General features: G+C 35.3%; 1 protein-coding gene across 1 annotated transcript in view; it reads right to left on the reverse strand.

The window, feature by feature from the left end:
- Window positions 1–21,530, reverse strand: part of LOC125259634 (collagen alpha-1(XXIV) chain-like) — a 105,488-nt gene that overhangs the window by 17,456 nt on the left and 66,502 nt on the right. Inside the window, exons 25-43 of the mRNA XM_048177426.1 lie at window positions 19,580–19,633; window positions 19,327–19,380; window positions 18,899–18,952; window positions 17,550–17,603; window positions 14,114–14,167; window positions 13,450–13,494; window positions 12,231–12,275; window positions 9,610–9,663; window positions 8,363–8,416; window positions 7,988–8,041; window positions 6,143–6,196; window positions 5,561–5,614; window positions 5,018–5,125; window positions 4,786–4,839; window positions 4,078–4,185; window positions 2,939–2,992; window positions 2,586–2,639; window positions 2,305–2,361; window positions 2,112–2,165 (exon numbers count right to left, since the gene is read on the reverse strand). Coding sequence (XP_048033383.1) covers window positions 2,112–2,165; window positions 2,305–2,361; window positions 2,586–2,639; window positions 2,939–2,992; window positions 4,078–4,185; window positions 4,786–4,839; window positions 5,018–5,125; window positions 5,561–5,614; window positions 6,143–6,196; window positions 7,988–8,041; window positions 8,363–8,416; window positions 9,610–9,663; window positions 12,231–12,275; window positions 13,450–13,494; window positions 14,114–14,167; window positions 17,550–17,603; window positions 18,899–18,952; window positions 19,327–19,380; window positions 19,580–19,633 — 1,119 coding nt within the window. The remainder of the gene's footprint in view (window positions 1–2,111; window positions 2,166–2,304; window positions 2,362–2,585; window positions 2,640–2,938; window positions 2,993–4,077; window positions 4,186–4,785; window positions 4,840–5,017; window positions 5,126–5,560; window positions 5,615–6,142; window positions 6,197–7,987; window positions 8,042–8,362; window positions 8,417–9,609; window positions 9,664–12,230; window positions 12,276–13,449; window positions 13,495–14,113; window positions 14,168–17,549; window positions 17,604–18,898; window positions 18,953–19,326; window positions 19,381–19,579; window positions 19,634–21,530) is intronic.

A 21,530-nucleotide genomic window follows, 5' to 3' on the forward strand; every position in this document is an offset into this window, starting at 1 on the left:
AGAAGAACAAACAACATGGGATTCTGGTGCTTGCAAAAGTCACCGCTACTATGCTAGGACTTGCTATTCTATTGCTCTGCGTTCTGTTTGGTTGCTAGGGTGTTGCTATGCACTTGATGAGGTGTTCAGAGGGATTTTTAACATGTTGCTGTGCGGTTGCTAGGGTGTTGCTATGTAGTTGTTGAAGTATTCTGAGGGATTTTTAACATGTTGCTGTGTGGTTGCTAGGGTGTCGCTATGCAGCTGTTGAGGTGTTCTGAGTGACTTTTAACGTAGCTTGGTATTTCATAGGGTGTTACTATGCAGTTGCTGAGGTGTTCTGAGTGCTTGTTTCATCATGTCACTGTGTGGTTACTAGGGTGTTCTTATGCATCTGCTGATGTGTTCTGAGAGTTTTTTTAAATCATTTTGCTGTGTGGTTACTAGGTTGTTGCTATGCAGTTCCTGAGGTGTTCTGAGTGTTTTATTCATGTTGCTGTGTGGTTGCTAGGGTGTTGCTACGCATCTGCTGATGTGTTCTGAGAGTTTTTTAAATCATTTTTCTGTGTGGTTACTAGGTTGTTGCTATGCAGTTCCTGAGGTGTTCTGAGTGTTTTATTCATGTTGCTGAGTGGTTACTAGGGTGTTGCTACGCATCTGCTGATGTGTTCTGAGTTTTTTTTTATCATGTCACTGTGTTATTGCTAGGGTGTTGCTATATAGTTGCTGAGGTGTTCTGAGTGCTTGTTTCATCATGTCACTGTGTGGTTACTAGGGTGTTGCTATGCATCTGCTGATGTGTTCTGAGAGTTTTTTTAATCATTTTGCTGTATGGTTACTAGGTTGTTGCTATGCAGTTCCTGAGGTGTTCTGAGTGTTTTATTCATGTTGCTGTGTGGTTACTAGGGTGTTGCTATGCATCTGCTGATGTGTTCTGAGAGTTTTTTAAATCATTTTGCTGTGTGGTTACTAGGTTGTTGCTATACAGTTCCTGAGGTGTTCTGAGTGTTTTTAATCATGTTGCAACCCTAGGGTGTTGCTATGCATTTGCTGAGGAGTTCTGAGAGTTTATTTTATCATGTTGCTGATGGTTGCTATGGTGTTTCTATGCATCTGCTGATGTGTTCTGAAAGGGTTTTTTTTATCATGTCACTGTGTGGTTGCTAGGGTGTTGCTATATAGCTGTTGAGGTGTTTTTAATCATGTTGCTGTGTGGTTGCTAGGGTGTTGCTATGCATCCGCTGATGTGTTCTGAGATTTTTTTTCATCATTTTGCTATGTGGTTGATAGGTTGTTGCTATACAGTTGCTTATGTGTTCTGAGTGTGTTTTTATCATGTCACTGTGTGGTTGCTAGGGTGTTTCTATAAAGTTGCTGCGGTGTTCTGAATGTTTCTAATAATGTTGCTGTGTGGTTGCTAGGGTGTTGCTATGCATCTGCTGATGTGTTCCGAGAGTTTGTTTTATCATGTTGCTGTGTGGTTACTAGGTTGTTACTATACAGTTGCTGAGGTGTTCTGAGTGTTTTTAATCATGTTGCTGTATGGTTGCTAGGGTGTTGCTATGCATTTGCTGAGGTGTTTTGAGAGTTTGTTTTATAATGTTGCTATATGGTTGCCATAGTGTTGCTATGCATCCGCTGATGTGTTCTGAGGGTTTTTTAGGTCACTGTGTGGTTGCTATGGTGTTTCAATGCTGTTGCTGAGGTGTTCTGTGAGGCTCTATATGGTTTCTGGAGTTTTCTGGGTAGTTGTTAAGTGGTTTCTAAGATGTTCTGAGTAGTTTTAAGTTTGCTGCTGAGTGGTTGCTCGGGTGTTCTTGGTAGTTGCTAGGGTGGTGCGAGGGTGTTTTGGGTGGTTGTTATGGTGATGATAGGTAGTTATATAAGCCACTAACAATTCCAATTTTTAAATTCAAATTTTAAATGAAATTCCAATTATTCCAGAGACCTTATTACAGGTGATCTCTCTAATCTCACACTTTCAACAAAGCTAAACTCAACTTATTCTCCTTCTTAATGGTTTAAAATGAGTAATCTCCTTTGGGCACTACAGTTAAAATAAAAAATAAGCTAGTTAGTGAACAGGAATTATTTTTTCAAAGCATGAAATTCCTCTTTACAGAGACACTAACCTGATATCCATCATCTCCTGGTTCCCCACGTTCACCTTTCTCTCCTGGAGCCCCCTGCAAACACACACACACACACACACACTGATATGTTTTATTTCTTCATTATAGAGATGTAAATATCATCGGCTCTTTTTTTGTGATTTCATTCCAGATGTTGAACAAAAACAGGAAGTTAAAGGAAATTAAGACCTACTGGTTCACCTAAGGGCCCGGGCGGTCCTGCCGTTTTACTGTCTTCTCCTGGGTAACCCTGAAAAACATACATTATTAGTCAAACTCAGAATCTAAAATGCATTTTCACACTATTTTTTTTTAAAACGTTGGCTTAACACCAATTATAGATACTTTAACAATATGATTTACTGCTTTTTGCATAGACTACATAGAGTTTTAAGCATAATATGTAATAATTTAACCCAAAGAGGACATTTAGGCTGAGATTAATGTTCAATATATCAAATTATGTTGTATAACCTTTTCTCCCTTTGGTCCCGGGGGGCCTGCTGGACCTTGCTTGCCAGTGTGACCCTATGGATAAAGAAAACAAAAGATTAAAAATAGATAATTTTCTCGTCTAATCCAAAGCACGACTCTTTTTGAATGGTAATATACTGGCTGGGCTGATTAATTGGCAGACATTTGAGATAATCAAACAATAATCATGTCTGGTTGGTCTTCGTTTTGGGAAGTGCGCATTGCAAACAAATCCACAAAAGTGATACTTTAGGGATTTAGTCCCAATACTTTCTGCCAGTGTGAGTGTTTGTTTTTGTAAGCATTCATGAGTGCATGTATTTGCATGCATGTCTTCTGAAACCGCAACTCACTTCGTAACCTTGCAGTCCTGGCTCTCCCTGAGGTCCCATAACTCCAGGTCGACCCTGCAAGGTAATGAACAAAACACACGTTAGCTCATGTTTGGTGGCGTACTCGTCGTACCTCAACAAATAACCTGCTAAAAATAACCCAAGTGTTTCCTGTCAGCAATGTCGTCCTGAAAAACATATTATTGGATGGTGTCTTAAAAAAATGACTCCTGCTGCTCATCCCATTATGGCTTCTTGGAAAAGCATTCGCTTATGAAAACAAGACGGTAGGTTTCCCTAACGACACTTGTTTTTATATTTCATCGATGTCATTAAAACCCCGAGGGAAACGCTGGGGCAAAATAAAACAATCCCAGACATTTCCTCTGCTTATAAAATCCGGCCTAAAAGCACCAAATCAGCAGGCGCTTAACTGCATTGTACAAGAAAAGCGGATTAGACCCTAGTATCTCTAACGGCATTAGTGTAAATCCCATCAAAAAGCTTTGGGTCAATTCCAAATCCTGCTAATGTTTACACACGCCTTAATTGAGCCAGTAAAAACAGCGAGTTTGAGGGTAAAACACATTTGAAAAGAGCCCAAGGAAATTATTACGATTCTGTAACTCACTGATTCAGCTTATACAGCAATTAGAATTGTAATACCCAATTACTTTAACGGTAACACTTTGCAATAAGGTTTTCCAATGCATTTTTTTATTTGTATGCTATTATTATTAGTTAATGCTTTAACTAACGTTAACAAATGAGCGACACCGCTTTAACTAACAAAACAATCCAATAACACGTTACTTTGAACAAATCTCACATTTGTACTGTAATTGTGTGGCAAAAAAGCATAAATTATTTATATAATACACCATTATCTAGGACTCCCCCAGTGGTGCAATCAAATACAGCAACACAATGCAGTATCATTTTAAAGTTGTGGGCTCAAGCTACACAATATTCCCAAGTTTCCCTTTGTTAATGAATTCAGTGCATCCATTTCTCTCATTCAGACTGTATTGTTTGGCTCTTCTATTGAAGACTTTGTCACGGTGATTAGGGTGATCACGTGTTTGGGATTTGCACAGCCAATTCTCAATCTCAGCATCAGAAGACTTAGAGGGATGCATTAAAGGAGAAAGCACACTAACTGCGGGTCCTCTGGTTCCACGAGCACCTTTGAGTCCTCTCTCCCCGGCCTGTCCGATTTCGCCGGGCGAGCCCATTTCTCCCAGGTGACCTGGCGGCCCTTTCTCACCCTACGAAAGAGGAAGATGAAAACATCAATGGGTCTACATTATTTACACGTGAGAAAAACAAGATAAAAGCGAATGTAATGTGAAAATAGAGAGCGAGCCAAGACAAGGAGAAGCGGTGTTATGAAAAGTTGGTAACACTACAGTAAGGTCTCATTTGTTAATTGAGATTATTAACTAACGAAAGCATTAACATGGGCTAACAGTGAGCAAAAATCACAGTGAAATATTTTGGTCAGTGTTAGTTAATAAAAACACAACTGTTCATTGTTTCAGTTCACAGTGCATTAACTAATGTCAACTTTAAATTCTAAAAATGTATTAGTAAATGTTGAAATTAACAATAATTAAGACTAATAAATGCTGTAGAAGTATTGTTCATTGTTAGTTCATGTTAACTAATGCAGTTAACTCATTTTAACAAATGAAACCTTGTAAGTGTATTTGTGAATCTGGAAGGAGTACCACAGGGCTCGATCTGAGGTCCGTTTTATTTCTGACACAATACTCACTTCAGTCTCTTGTGCACTTCAAATGTATGGGTTCCTCAAATTGTTTTGGTGCAATTTAATGAGGTTTTGTGGCTATAATTAATGAGGATACCTTCTTTCCTGGACGTCCACGGTTGCCCGGCAGACCCTGTTTGCCCTCGGGTCCCTGATATAGAAACATCTGCTTTAACATCACATCAAATTTCAGACCATCTCATAACAGACTTGATTATCTAAAGAGCTGTTTGTGGAGAGATTTAAAGTGAACATGTGCCACCACGCACAACTAAATGACACAAAAATGCATTACGTTGTATACACCGCATCACTTTTACATCACTAACCGGGAAGCCTTTTGCCCCAGCATCTCCAGGAAGTCCTGGTGGGCCGGAGTCACCGATCTCGCCCCTTTCCCCGGCTTCTCCTATTGGTCCACGGTCACCTGGCTCACCCTAAGAAGTAACGGAGACATAAATTACATGAAACTTATTTCCAATAATGAGTGGGTTTTTATAACTTTGTCTTTAACATGAACCTGCCAAGGCTTTTTTCATGTATTATTAATGCGTATTGCACCTGATTAATTAAAGAAAGAAAGAAATAATAAGGTGCCAAATAAAATGTATGCAAGTGCATTCTGGGCAAACCAAAGAAAAAACTCAAACACAAGTTTTTGCAAAATGTGTGCACCGTCGATGCAAATACGCAGGGAAAAATGGTGTAGGATTTACTTTGAAACAATTTTCATTTAGAAATATCTGTAGAAATTGCTATTCATTTATAAATTTCACAAATAATTACAAACAATATGTGTACATTAAATGCAGAACAAGTTATTTTGGATAAATGCCTCAATGTAAATGTAAGTAGAGAATCTGCATTCTCACCTTTGGTCCATCCTTCCCTTGATGTCCGTCCTCTCCGGGTGGCCCTGGAGGACCCTAAGACAAATGGTGCCAGATCAGAATTTAAATGCAGTAAAGCATCATGGGATTCATCCCACACACCAGCTGTGCTGACCCTCAATGCAGCAGAAATGTGCTTATTTGCTTTTCCCAGTAGCCATTACAGACATTTTTATTTGTATAAGCAAATCAACATATCTGATTGCAATATTACCAAGATTACGGATAAATGTTTTACAGTTTGAATAACATATGAGAATTTTTTCCACTAGGTGATTTATTTATTTTGATTTTGTGGGTGAAATACGAGCTGGATAAACTCCTGACAGGTTTCGTGAGATTCACCCGATGTCATAATATCCAATAACAAACACAGAGAATTGCTTGAATAATTGAGTGAACAGAGACAAAGACGTTCAGTGTGCGTGAGTGAGTGGACGGCCCGAGGGTCCGTTTTCAGATTATTGACACCGTTTGGCTCACATCAGTTAAAGCAATAAAAATACACCGATGGATCACGTTCACTCGGAGTGCGAATGGAGTCGGTGTGGGGTTTTGACTCACTCTGATGCCCAGTTGGCCCAGTTCACCCTCTTCTCCGACAGGTCCCATTTCACCCTGGAAAAAAGACAAAGACACAGTTGCCAAATGCCAATAGATCTCACTTTGATACTGTTAGTATTATTATTAAAGCTTGTCAGAATAAATCATCTGATTCCATTGCATTGCAAACAGCAGCTTTTGCGTTCCACAGAAGAAAGTACAAACCCGATTCCAAAAAAGTTGGGACACTGTACAAATTGTGAATAAAAAAGGAATGCAATAATTAACAAATCTCATAAACTTATATTTTATTCACAATAGAATATAGATAACATATCAAATGTTGAAAGTGAGACATTTTGAAATGTCATGCCAAATATTGGCTCATTTTGGATTTCATGAGAGCTACACATTCCAAATACGTTGGGACAGGTAGCAATAAGAGGCCGGAAAAGTTAAATGTACATATAAGGAACAGCTGGAGGACCAATTTGCAACTTATTAGGCCAATTGGCAACATGATTGGGTATAAAAAGAGCCTCTCAGAGTGGCAGTGTCTCTCAGAAGTCAAGATGGGCAGAGGATCACCAATTCCCCCAATGCTGCGGCCAAAAATAGTGAAGCAATATCAGAAAGGAGTTTCTCAGAGAAAAATTGCAAAGAGTTTGAAGTTATCATCATCTACAGTGCATAATATCATCCAAAGATTCAGAGAATCTGGAACAATCTCTGTGCGTAAGGGTCAAGGCCGGAAAACCATACTGGATGCCCGTGATCTTCGGGCCCTTAGACGGCACTGCATCACATACAGGAATGCTACTGTAATGGAAATCACAACATGGGCTCAGGAATACTTCCAGAAAGTGAACACAGTGAACACAATCCACTGTGCCATTCGCCGTTGCCGGCTAAAACTCTATAGGTCAAAAAAGAAGCCATATCTAAACATGATCCAGAAGCGCAGGCGTTTTCTCATTTAAAATGGACTGTGGCAAAGTGGAAAACTGTTCTGTGGTCAGACGAATCAAAATTTGAAGTTCTTTTTGGAAAACTGGGACACCATATCATCCGGACTAAAGAGGACAAGGACAACCCAAGTTGTTATCAGCGCTCAGTTCAGAAGCCTGCATCTCTGATGGTATGGGGTTGCATGAGTGCGTGTGGCATGTGCAGCTTACACATCTGGAAAGGCACCATCAATGCTGAAAGGTATATCCAAGTTCTAGAACAACATATGCTCCCATCCAGACGTCGTCTCTTTCAGGGAAGACCCTGCATTTTCCAACATGACAATGCCAGACCACATACTGCATCAATTACAACATCATGGCTGCGTAGAAGAAGGATCCGGGTACTGAAATGGCCAGCCTGCAGTCCAGATCTTTCACCCATAGAAAACATTTGGTGCATCATAAAGAGGAAGATGCGACAAAGAAGACCTAAGACAGTTGAGCAACTAGAAGCCTGTATTAGACAAGAATGGGACAACATTCCTATTCCTAAACTTGAGCAACTTGTCTCCTCAGTCCCCAGACGTTTGCAGACTGTTATAAAAAGAAGAGGGGATGCCACACAGTGGTAAACATGGCCTTGTCCCAACTTTTTTGAGATGTGTTGATGCCATGAAATTTAAAATCAACTTATTTCCCCTTAAAATGATACATTTTCTCAGTTTAAACTTTTTATATATGTCATCTATGTTGTATTCTGAATAAAATATTGAAATTTGAAACTTCCACATCATTGCATTCTGTTTTTATTCACAATTTGTACAGTGTCCCAACTTTTTTGGAATCGGGTTTGTAAATAATACAGTCATTTTTGGGTGAACTATGCCTTTAAGAGTTTTGGGCTGGTCTGTCTCACCTTGAGTCCAGGTTCACCCACGGGCCCCTGCTCTCCTTCAGGTCCTGGAGGTCCCTGTGCACACACAAAAGCGAGAATGACACGTGTACTTTGAGACCCAAAACTCAAAAACAAAGCTCTATTAAATACCCTGCAACATAGTTCATTTACTAAAAATAATTAAATTGTGCTATTATTGACTTCTCTGTAGTGTTCTGTGTGGTGTTACACTCCTTAGGGTGCCTATATTATGTAATCTATTGAATTTAATGGTATTATATAACTTGGCACTGTACTGTATTGTCCCTTATCTAATTTGCAAATGCACATTTTACCGCATAATTAGATGCAGGAGAACTCTGTTATACACGTCAATAAGTTTATTTCAGGAAATACCTCGTGACCTTGTTCTCCATCTGGTCCCGCGTCCCCCGGAGGGCCTCTGGACCCCTAAACAATCAAAACCAAACATTCACATAAATATGAAATAAATATGAAATCATGCACAATTACCAAAAATAAACAAACATGAATTTCCCATAACCAGTCCTGCTCGGTCTTGTTTTGATCATATAAATCAGACATATTAGATGTATCAGATGTATATTGGCGTTAGATGTGAAGGGGTCTTACTATTACGCCTAACTTGAAGTGAATTTCGCCATGTTTGTTTTAGTGCACATATGAGCAGCATAAGAGTCATTGTTCATGTGTGGATATATGTACGGATAAGCGTGTGTCAGATGCACAGGGAATAAAAGAGTGGAGACATGAAGCCATTCCAGAGACACTGTTAAAAGTCTTTCATCTGCTGTCAGAGTGGCTGATTTCATGTTTAGACGTAATGACACGAAACATGCTGCAAATTCCATGAGGAGGAGCTAAACAAACCTTCTGAGGCCTTCACAGCATGACTTACATGTGTTACACAAGAAAGATGCAACAACAATCTGCAAAAACATTATATATAAATGCTGCGACTATACACAGTACATTTATGAAAGTTTAGCACATGTGAACAACAATGTGAGATACAAATGAACATTCAGTTCTAGAAATACAGAAATATTTTAAAAAGCAGGTCAGTGATGTAACTAAAACTATTAAAAAAAATAAAAAAAATAAAAATAAAATTAAATGTAAATATTAGATTAAAAACTTAAATGTAAATAAACGTAAGAAATTATTAGAATTTGGCAACTAACTTAAAATGAGTTTACGTTGAAAGACACTAAATTACTAAAACTAAAACTCAAATATTATATAATTTAAAGCTATATGGAAGTGTATATATAAAAAAACAAAGCTGAAATAAAATATAAGAATTTGATGAAAAATTTAAATTGAAAAAAACTTAAGAAATTTTTTACAATTTGGCAACTAACTTAAAATGAGTTGAAATATAACATTACTAAAACTTTAAATAAAGTGAAAACTAAAAATATGAAAATAAAGCTAATTCAGAATATTAACAAACACTATGATGGTACATATATGATCCTAAATAACACTGATCCAGCACTAAATGTGACCTAGCTGTGCCATACAGAAGTCTTTAATGATTTTCTATATAAACACACTCCTTTTTATGTGAATTATGCTCGTTTGAGAATGCAAATTTGGGTTTGTGTTGTAATACTCACAGGTTTACCTGGAGGACCTTTTTCACCTGTGCTGCCGGGTGGACCTTCTTTACCCTGTAAAACACACACACACACACACACACACACACACACACACACACACACACACGCACACCAATTACATCTGATTCATATATGTGTAGACTTTATAAAATCTGATTATACATAATTCACTTTGAAAAACATTCGATAGAACAGAAAAATCACAAATGAGATCTCAATAATATCACGGTTTCTCCTGGACGGCAGTGAGAATAAATATATAGCAAAAGGAAATAAATAAAATTAAATAAAACTTTTATAAAACTATTTTATTTTAGCTAGATGTCAAAGCAAAATTTCTCATTTTCATTTATTCTAAATTGATGTACTAAAACAACTAAAACTGAAATAAAAATTAATAAAAAAAACCTATATATATTAAAAACAATAACTAATAAAAATGATGAAAATACACAACAAAATTACTAAAACTTTAATTATAATTAAGTATTAAAATAAAATCTAAAATAAAAATGATATACATATCTGATAAAAAAACAATAATAAAAATGACTAAATATTCAATACAAAATATAATAATTCATTCCCTCATTTTACTAAATACATATATACATACAATGTAATTTGTTCCCTCGTATTACTAAATTACTTTTACTACACACAATTACACAACAGAGTTTTCAACTAAAAACAAAACACTTTTATGCATTTTGCGGTTCATTTACACAACAAAAGCGTTTTGGGGGCTTAAAAATGCAAACTTTTGAAAACAGGTTTCAAAGTGCAAGTTTTTGAAAACGATACCGCTATCATCTCTGTGTAAAACTACAAAAACGCGAATTTATGAAAACTGTAACGTCACGCGCATGCGTGTTACGTGTTCAGTCTATAGATGTGTAGTGTTTATTTACAAAGTGACATCGCCATCTACTGGCCTGGCAGCAGAATACAGCGATTTTAGACATTTTCGTTCTGACAATGTTGTCGTTTGTATAAGAAAAATGCAAAGGAAAAACTTTTCCATTGTAATAATTTGATTCCCATTTTCCTAACTAATTGAACTAATTCATTCCCTGGTTTTGATTTAACCATGATTTAGTCAAATGAAGGAATGAATTAAAGCATGCTGATGTATTAATAAGTAATGAGAACAAATTGTTAATTTGTGGCCACTATATACTTCTTTCCCTCCACACTTCATATCTATATTTGTTAATTAAAAATTAACTTTATATATGTAGAGTGGTTGATTTGGTTGCAAAACATTCCTTCTTTACAGAAGCTCTTCAAGGAAACAATAAGTTTGTGTTTGTTTCTGTGATGGAAAGGTAACCATGAGCCGTAATCCAGCGGGGACCGTGAGTCCACAGTCTTTCTTCTCTTATTTTCTTCCTCTGTTTTGCTTCCCGTCTTTCTCAATCACTATCAGCACAGACACCGACGCTGAGAAACAGGAATCGCTCTGGTTTTAACATCCACTTGTCTTATCAAACTCTTTCTCACGGATATCTCAACAGAGACGCTCAGTTTCCAAGACTGCTGATACCTGCTTTAATAACACTGACATCACGGCATTCATCACGAGCCACAAGTGCGCTTTCATTTTCCAGAAGTAAATCTTACTTGCACAATAAATGCTTCCATATGTTCACTTCACACGCTTCATATTCAAGGAGATAAATGCACAGGAATCAGATTTTAAGGCAACATGATCACATCTAACTGGCCAGATTCAAATTCATTACATGCAGCATCCCAGACAATCCCAGAATGCACTGTCATGAACAAACTGTGTTACGTTCAGTTGTGAGTTGTGTGCTTTGTATGATGCATTTCCAAAACAGCCACTTATAAGATTTCATGATGCTGTCTTAGAAGGTAGCTGACTATGTAGGTTTTCATTTTTAAAGAAACTTTTATCCAGCAAAGACGTTTATAATGTTACAAAAGGTTCCATTTCAAATAAATGTTGTTCTTTTAGAACTTTCTATTCATCAATTTTCTATTCATCCTGCCTAACACATAACAATTCTGATTGACGGTTTGAAGTAAAGTTGAAATAAAATGAAATGAAATGAAATCATTTTTTTCACTTAAAATCAGTTGACTTGATTTGATTTTGCTCAAAAAAAAAAGCCCAGCGTCCTCTAGTTCCCATGCGTGGCACCAGAGGACGCTGTGAGCTCAAAAGCACCTAAAAGCCCTCAGGCTTAAACCCACGTGAAGTTTAAACACTCATCCTGACAGCACAAACCCGCCTGCTTTATTACAGGAAACACACACTGACCTGTGACGTCAACACACTGCTGATTGATTCTGGCTCCTTAATGATTCTTTTGAATATTAAAAGGAAATGAGGAAAATCAAAAACTGACCTCAGTTCCTTTCATTTTGGACAGAATTAAAGTATAATAATGTAGTTCAGTAAGTCAAGAACCGCTCCGACCGATTCAACTAATAACCCTGAGACTGATTTGTCATAAAAATCGATCTATACTGGAATACAAAAGCAACCTGTTAAGAAAGCAGTTGTCACGCTGCCGAAACATAGTTAAGCCAGTAGCATGACAATTTCTAGTCGGTTCCTCGTCAACACTGGCACACAGAAAGAGACTTACAGCGGCTCCTGCTGCTCCTCTCTTCCCTGGACCTCCAGCTTTACCCTACAAACAAACACAAACACACATCAACAACAAGATCACTGACCTCCTCTGAACAAAAAAACATTAATCTACATGATCGGTGCTTTGAGTTGAAGCAGAAGACCAGATTTATGGATCCAATCTCAGGCTTTAATAACTAATGACTGATGGAGCTCATGATCTCTCAGCTGTAAATACAGTACACTTCTGCCTCATGTGTGTATTTAGTATTATTTGTATCTAGCTGTACCTTTGGGGATAAAAATAGAGAAACATGAATTTCTAAATCTTAAAAACACCTCTTGCATGTGTCTTTAAACAGGGTTTATGGTCCAAAAAGGGCTAAATCATGTGTTTATTGACTTCTAAAAATGGCAAAATATGTGTTTAGGGTTTGGCTTTGTTTAGCAGTGTTATTTTAGTTTTATTGACATACTATTATAGCTTTTTATCAATACTTGTCATTTTAATTTCTTTTATAGTTTTAGTAGTTTTGTTGTATGTTTTTGTCATTTTTATTTTTATCTTTTTGTCATTTTTAAGATATGTGCATATAGTTTTATGTATTTGTTTATTTATTTGTTTGTTTATTACAGTTTTGGATATTTTAGTACATCAGGTTAAACTAAATTAAAATATAAATGTAAAATAATAATGTTGCCTTAGTAACTAGCTGAAAGAAGATAAGTTTAATTTTTCTCTATATTTGACTTTATTTTAATAAGTAATGAGTATGGCCTTAGAATTAGTTCATTATAATAACCTAGGTCTGTAGCTATTTAGTGTAATAAAAAGTATTTATTTATTATTAATAATATTACTATTTATCTTATATTCAATTTTAGATTTAATTTAATTTTCTGCTAGTACTTTTTTAAGTTTTTCATCTAATATTTATATGTTATTTCAGCTTTATTTCAATTAGTTCTAGTCAACAATAGCAACACTGGTATGTCCTCATGAAAACATGTTTATCTAGCACATCTGATTGAGGACATACAGTCTCATATACAGTGATTGTTTTCATATAAAGCTTATTATGATGACTACAGACTAGCACAAACCCTCAAAAACACACATTTAATTTAATTTAAGTAGTTTTCCCACTTGAGAATGTCCTTAAATGAATATTTTGTCTCATTCTTCTCACTTCTGTGGACATTTTAATCTCTAAACTATACACAGAGGTGCTTACGATGAATCCCGGAGCTCCATTCCTCCCTGCAGATCCCTTTTCACCCTGCAAAATAAAAGCAGTCGAGCCGTCAAGCATGTGTGATGTGTCTGCGCATCATGATCATTCAGTGGCTTTGTAATGCAAATCAATGTAACTGCTGTCAGGTTTGCGATGGTGTGAAAGGTCCCATGAAATGATCTAAAGAGTGCAGTTTTCTATCCTGTGTGATATATTTCCTATTGAAACAGGAAGTTCTAGGGACATAAATGATGCCATCACAATGTTTCCCAGAATGAAAGTTTAACTTTTATTTAATTGTAAATGTGTGAATATAACACACTTTTAGAAGAAAAGGTTCTACATAGAACCTAAAAGGGTTCCGTCAGGCACTTCATATATCAAACCTTTTAGTAGTTCCCATTATGGGATCATTTTATGGATTTGGTTTTAATAAATTAATTTAGTTAATTCAATTTTATAAATGAAGCAGCTCATAAACACACTTTATTACTACAAAAAGTTGAAATAACCTGTAAAACATGAGTGTTCAATCATTGAAGACATTTATCCTTATATAGAATCTTTTTGGCATAAAGTGTTCTTTAAAATTGAATCAAGAACCCTAGGGTTCTATATAGAACCTTTTTTCTAACAGTATAGGTGATATACGGGATGCTGGTACCTTTACGCCCTCATGGCCTGGTTCCCCTCGAGGGCCGTCAGGTCCTCTCGGGCCCTAAAAGACAAAAACACACACCATATATGAGTCCGGCTGTGATTTCACACTTGTGAATAGGGTAAAAAATTAACTAATAAACATCATTATGATTCCCTAGCTGATTGATTACATTAAGAATTGCAAATTCGGAAATGTTATGTATTAATATGCACATGAGGCATTGGGTAATTAAATATACACTAAGTTGCATACATTTACAGAAAATATATCTGAACATTGGATGAAGCCAGGTTCAAAATTCTTGTTTGATTTTGTTGACATATTAGAGTTACATTTTTTTACAGAATAGATTTTGGATATCTCTTTTTATCACTGCATAAATCTGAAAATACTATCAACAGATGGAGAAAAATGTGTTTTTTGGAATAAAATGTTATATAAATCAATGTGAATGATATTTGAACAAACCCCTCAGTAAAAAACTACAGTATATGGTCAGGAATAAAACTGTAAATTTTGGTGTTTGTAAGTGCTGCTGAAGTGGACGAAAAATCTTTTAATGGTATGCAGTGTAACTGAAATATACAGACGCAAATAGAAAAAGTGCAATAAGATAAACACTTAAATGTGTGTTTTCGATGTTTTCTTTCCACTAGTCTGAAAGAATACATGTTATGGAATCAAAATAGTACAAAATATCAAAATTGACCATTGCATGAAAAAAAAAAAAAAGCTTTGCCTGTAGCATTGTGCCTTAAACCTCATGACTATCATATATCATCCTTACAACAACAACAACAACAAAAAACGTTCACGATCATCTTGTGAGATTTATTTTATAAATATTAAGTTCATCCTTATAAACAGTCCAGCTAGCTGATCAATGAGCCAACAGAGCAGAGACGACACGCCAGACCAAACACAACCAGAATCCAGCACAAGCCAAACAAAACCAAAAAAGAGAATATGAAAGTGTGAGTTACAGAAATGAGTGTGTCTCACTGTCGAACCCTCATTGAGATGGAACATAGAGCACTGAAGCTACAAGAGATGTAAATCACAATTGATAATAATAGTTTGGTGATAAAATGTTGCTTACGTGTGATATGTTTAAGTCAGTGTTGTTATTGTTTACTAAGAATATTTAAAAAAAATAATAAAATATAAATATAATAAAATATACAATTAAATATTAGAAACATTATCAAACTTATTAAACATTAATTATTAAAACTTAACTCAAATTCATAGACAAACAAGGACATATCAATGTTGTTATTGTTAACTAAAACTAAAAAATTGTAAACTGAAATAAAACTGATATAAATTTGATGAAAAAAATTAAAAACTTACGCAAAAATATGAAATGCTGCTTGCAACTAACTGAAATAAATAAATTGAAGAACTACAATTACTAAAACTAAAATAAAATAAATTAAAGCTAAACTGAAATATTTTAAAAAGAAAAAAATGACAAAAGCACATAAAAATATTGCTAAAACTTCAAATAATTATTTTATTTTCAAAAATTAAAAACAAATTGAAATAAACAAAGTTGAAGAACTTGAATGACTAAAAATAAATTAAATAAAAAAAAAAACATCAATAAAAGTGAAAACTGAAAATATATAAAAAATCTCATTAAAAATTGTAATTAATACTACTAAATATATAAATAATACCAAAAACACTGGTTTAAATATTACATATCACTAAACTATTTTTCAATCTATATTTTTCAGTACTGAATGAATTACAGGGATCTTTATAACAACATTTTACTCATTTTGTTCAGCATCTTGTAACAACCTTGTTGCAGTGCATTCTGGGAGTGCCATGCAACACTTCCTTAGAATTTGTCCAAAAGAAGTTGATCTTAAAAGGCATTATATTGATTTTGAACAGCAATTGAATCTAGAACCGGCCAATAATGTATTAAAAGCTGTCTTGTTAGTCTCATCTGCGGATGTTGGGTTCATGAACGGAGAGTCCTGACTCTTCAGAAAGCCTGAGCTCTTTGTTCAGGATGTGTAAGCGATCTGTCTGCCATGTTTTCACACAGAGGTTTAAAGTCGCCCATCCTCACCATCATTAAAATGAGATCTGCACAGTTTTATATAAACAGAACAGAGAGGAACATTCTCTTAATTGCAGAGTTTGGCATGAACCTCAAACCTCTTTTCATCAGCTTCTGTGGCCTCTGACAGACTTCATCCTGTGTCATTAGGACTCACGTCAAACACGCTCTTTCTCTTCTCCACTTATTATGTTAGTCAAGGTTTCCTGCACATAATTCATGAACGTTTATCCTCACACTGACCTGTTATTAATTCAACTGGCTGTTTTTGCTACTGTAACTTTAAGACAGTTTAACCCTTTATGTTATGTTGCATTGGTTGTGAACATTAGTTTGTTATACGCAATTAATTTCCCTACAAAGACAAAAGGGTGACAAAAAAAGCCAATACTGTTAATACAAATTAAATAAATACAATAATGAAAATTTAACAAAAAATTTGAGAATTTTGTGTGTATGTATATATATATATATATATATATATATATATATACACACCATAAAAAAGTCATTACTGGAAATAAAATAAACATTAACTGAAAAAAAATATATTAAACATTTGCTAACATTTCTCATTTACATTTAGTTTAAGTTGAAGTGCTAAAATAACTAAAACTAAATTAAAACATAATAAAAACTATACAGACAAAAACACAATTAAATGACTAAAACTTATATAATTCAAAGACTAAAACTTCTATACAAATTAAACAGTAATTAGATTCAGTTTCTTTCTGATTTTGGGGTCATATTCAGTTTGACCGCTAGAGGTCCCTGTGGTTTATCTAGCAAACATGAATCACTCAGTCAGCAAGACACGACAAAACTTGTAGCCACACTGATCTCTGAACAGATAGAGAGCTGAATGCAGTAAACTGAAGCATTGTACAAACAGAGCCTGTGGATTTATTACTAGGACAGTCAGCCTGCGGTAATTCCGGGAAAGTCTGTTCACTAGGTGGCCATATTTGCATATTTGGAGCTATTTAAATGAGGGGAATCCTGAAATCTCAAACACAACTTGCTGCACTCACAATTGAATAACATATTTGGAATTATCTGAATATGAACATGAATACTAATAAACTAAGAAAAATGACTAAAACAAACAACACAATTACTAAAACTTTAACTAAAATTAAAATGAAGATAGACAATATAAAATCTAATCCAAAATATTCAGAAATCTGTTCTACTTGTGTTCACTAAGATTGTAGAAACGTTTCACATTGTACAAAACTGTAAATCAAAGCTTTCCACCAGTCAAATCTCTCTCCTTCAGTTCAGATTCCTGACATCATTAGCAACACACACACAAAAACAAGCAACAAAAGCATCAGTTTGTTTCACTACTCCTCTCACCCTCCGTCCTTTGGGCCCGGGAACGCCTGCTGCTCCTCTCGGCCCTTGTGGACCCTTGAGAAAAAGAGACAGAAAGAATCAAAGTAAAATTTCAACTTTGATGTGGAAAGTTTCTCTTAACCTCAGTTTTACACCCCAAAATCGACCGCAACCACTGTGTCTGTGTGCATATCACTTCTACACTGGACAGTCTGAACATCAGCCACACTCAGCATGTAAACATATTCGTGAGCTTGTGAGTCGCGCCCTGCGCACCAGTAGCGCTGTTTCGTGAATGTTTCCCTGGCCTAAAATCTAGTACTGCCACCTTGTGTTGACATTGTGTTGAAACTGCACGATTTGTAAATTATGCATGCCGGGCCACATATAATAGATTTTAATAGACAAGCTGCGGGCCGTTTGAAATTCATCCCCGGGCTGCATTTGCCCCGCGGGCTGTAGTTTGGACACCCCTGCTTTGGCGTATTGAGATTAACCTTGGTACATGTCATCACAAGCATGACCTGAGGCTACATGCAGCGTTTCAGTACCACCTACTGGTCAGGAGATATGAAAAATGGCTTATTTTTCTTATAACTTCTGAATGGTTTGCCCAAAAATCTTTTGATTCAGTGCAGCATACCAAGTCAAATGATACCCACTTTTCCCATATCAGCCATTTTGGGCGTCAGCCATATTGAATTTTGCCTTAAAATGCTATATTTTATAAACGCATTGGGGTCTCGTTATGAAACTCTGTATGTGTCATCAGGACTCCTGAAGGTACTCGTAAATTTAAAAAAATGCTTATAGTTTTGATTAATTTAGCTTATTTGGATGAAACTGGTCTTGATAGATTCCTCGAGTCATAAAGAGAACAATGAAACACGTTATGCCATAGTTGGTTGAACTCTTTGTCCATCATTTTGAATTTCTTTGAAAACATACTTTTTCAAACTCCTCCTAGAAAATTGGTTGGATTTTCACCAAAATTGGCTCAGATCATCTTCAGACCATGCCTGCTAAAAGTATTTAAAGTCTTTTTGATTGACCAAACCGTTCTCGAATAACGCATCAACAAATTTGATGGCATGGTGCCAAGCTGATTCTGAGGCTGTAACTCTGCAATACTTTGGCATATCGACACCAAACTTTGTACATGTCAATGTCTCCTCACACTGACCACACAACATCAATTTGACAGCGCCACCTATTGGTCAAAAGTGACAAGCAATTTAATCATATTAATAGTGATTGTATTTGTGGTTTTCCAGCTACTTAGACTAAAATAATCTGAAAATGTCTTTAGTCAAGGATTTTTTCAGATGAAATTTACATCTCAAACAGAAGAGGATCATGGGTAAACTTACTGGTGGACCTTGTGGGCCAAAGTCTCCAGGACCTCCTGGAAGACCCGGATACCCCTAATACAAAGAGACAGACACACGATTATCACCATAAACCCACTAACCACCGACCCAACCAACTACTGAACAGGTTAAGATCTGAAAAAAAAAAAACCTTTTCCCTTTACATTGTTTATTTTTCTAAGCCTATTGACAGATATTTGTCCTTTTTTTTAAGCACAAACTCACTTAAGTTTGACCCAGTTTTTAGTAACAACAACAACAACAACAACACACTTAATATCTTCAGTCATTTTGCTTCTACAGTAAATATATCTTAGAATGTTTAGATATTTGTACTGGACAAGTCAAAAATACTCAGGAAGAAAACATTTTTGCTGTGCAATGCATTGCATTTAATATATGTTTGTTAATGTGAAATAAGTTCTTACTGTTGAACCTTTCTCTCCTGGAGGACCCAAAGGACCCGGAGGACCTCGATCACCCTGAACACACACAATAAACACACAAACACGGTTACGCTTTCTGACTCATTTAAGTCTTCAAATCAGGTTTCACTGTAGCTGATTCATTTCATCACAGTGGAACACAATCATCATATTCCAAAACAAGATCATAATGTGTTTATGGTAAAACGGTGGAAGTATGTTTGGTTTAAGATAAAGACCATGTCTCAGTTTTTACTTTTTCTCCAGGTTGTCCGACCACTCCGGTTATTCCGATCATTCCCACTGGACCCTGAACAACACAGAGAACATAAGCTGGTTAAACACACACACTTAAACACACACTCCTGCATTCCTCATGTCAGATTTTGGAGAGGAACTGAAGAATTGCATTATAAGAGCACATGGATGTGAGTGTAAATTATTTGAAAAAATATCCAGGTTGCTATAATATAATATAATATAATATAATATAATATAATATAATATAATATAATATAATATAATATAATATAATATAATATAATATAATATAATATAATATAATATAATACTGAAAAATAAAATGTATCACGGTTTCCACATCTGAAGCCAAACAACTGTTTTCAACATTGATAATAACAAATTAGCATATTAGAATGATTTCTGAAGGATCATGTGACACTGAAGACTGGAGTAATGATGCTGAAAATTCAGCTTTGATCACAGGAATAAATTACTTTTTACTATATATTCACATAGAAAACAGTTATGTTAGATTGGAATAATATTTCACTATTTTTACTGTATTTTTTTTAAATTAAATTAAATTAAATTAAATTAAATTAAATTAAATTAAATTAAATTAAATTAAATTAAATTAAATTAAATTAAATTAAATTAAATTAAATTAAATTAAATTAAATGTAGACTGGGTCTGCCAAGCTCCAAAATGAAAAATAGTAAAATTGACTAATGCACAATATGATAGCTTTATGTAATAACCAAATTAGCATTTAAGTCATTAAGATCTCTCATAGCTGATTTTTTTTTTTAAATGAACCAATTACATCATAGCATATTTAAAGGTCCCAATTTTTTAACTGAACACTAGTGCAAATGAGATTTGCATCATATGACTTCAGCGGACTTGAAATACACGAGTCACATGAAAGACTGAAAGATGCTTTTATGGAGATTTTTGGAGTACGACAGCATGAATTAATAGAAATACAGAATGTAAATAATACATGAGGGTGAAGACTGTCTCTTTAAGACTGTCCTGTATTTTCACACACTGGCTAATATCATCTGCAATGATTCCAGGGACATTTACTAACAGAATGAATCAAGCTCATTGTGCTAAACTGCTCACATTTATCTTCCTGTAACAGCAACAGATGTATTATGACAATAAAGTGTAAATAAAGTTTGCTCCCAGTGGAATGAACACAATGAAGTCGATTTGCATTTGCATAGTCACACTCTTGTACAACCCACAGGATTTTCCATAGTTGTCTGTATGTTGGTACAATACAAGTGAGGTTTTGGGCCGATTCCCAGCATGCACCATCAGCCCTGGGGAAATTTCCAAAGGCTAAGTCGATTAATTTGTCAAAGAACAATCATTACATCAGATATCTTTGGCTTGTTTGACGACAAACATCACAAACTTTTCCATGTCTGTTTCATGCTTGCCATTTCCAATGCAAATTATTGCAAGGTTTGAAAGATTCTATCAGGAAAAATAATGACTTTAAGTGTTAATAAATTGCCCAAGATAAATTAAAATTATACCGTATATTACCGGTTAAAAGTTTGGGAAGTCTCTTCTGTTCACTAAGACTGGTTTTATTTTATAAAAAAATACAGTAAAGATTATAAGAATATATAGTAAAGTGTAATTTATTCCTGTGATCAAAGCTGAATTTTCAGCATCATTACTCCAGTCTTCAGTGTCACACGATCCTTCAGAAATCATTCTGATATGATGATTTGATGCTCAAGAAATGTTTTCTTCTATGATTCATTTTGTCTCAAGAAAAAGATCACAGCAATCTCCTCTAGAGTCACGAAAGAGATCAAAAACGTCTCAAACTGTGCTCAGATTTGCAAAGACGCCAAAATCTGCTCAACTCATTTTTCATCAAACTCTTCTCAGAGCAAATGATCTGAGCTGCTGTCCGTGTTCATTTTATATCTCTATACAT

This window comes from Megalobrama amblycephala, linkage group LG24, assembly GCF_018812025.1.
Source record: "Megalobrama amblycephala isolate DHTTF-2021 linkage group LG24, ASM1881202v1, whole genome shotgun sequence".
Lineage (NCBI taxonomy): Eukaryota > Metazoa > Chordata > Actinopteri > Cypriniformes > Xenocyprididae > Megalobrama > Megalobrama amblycephala.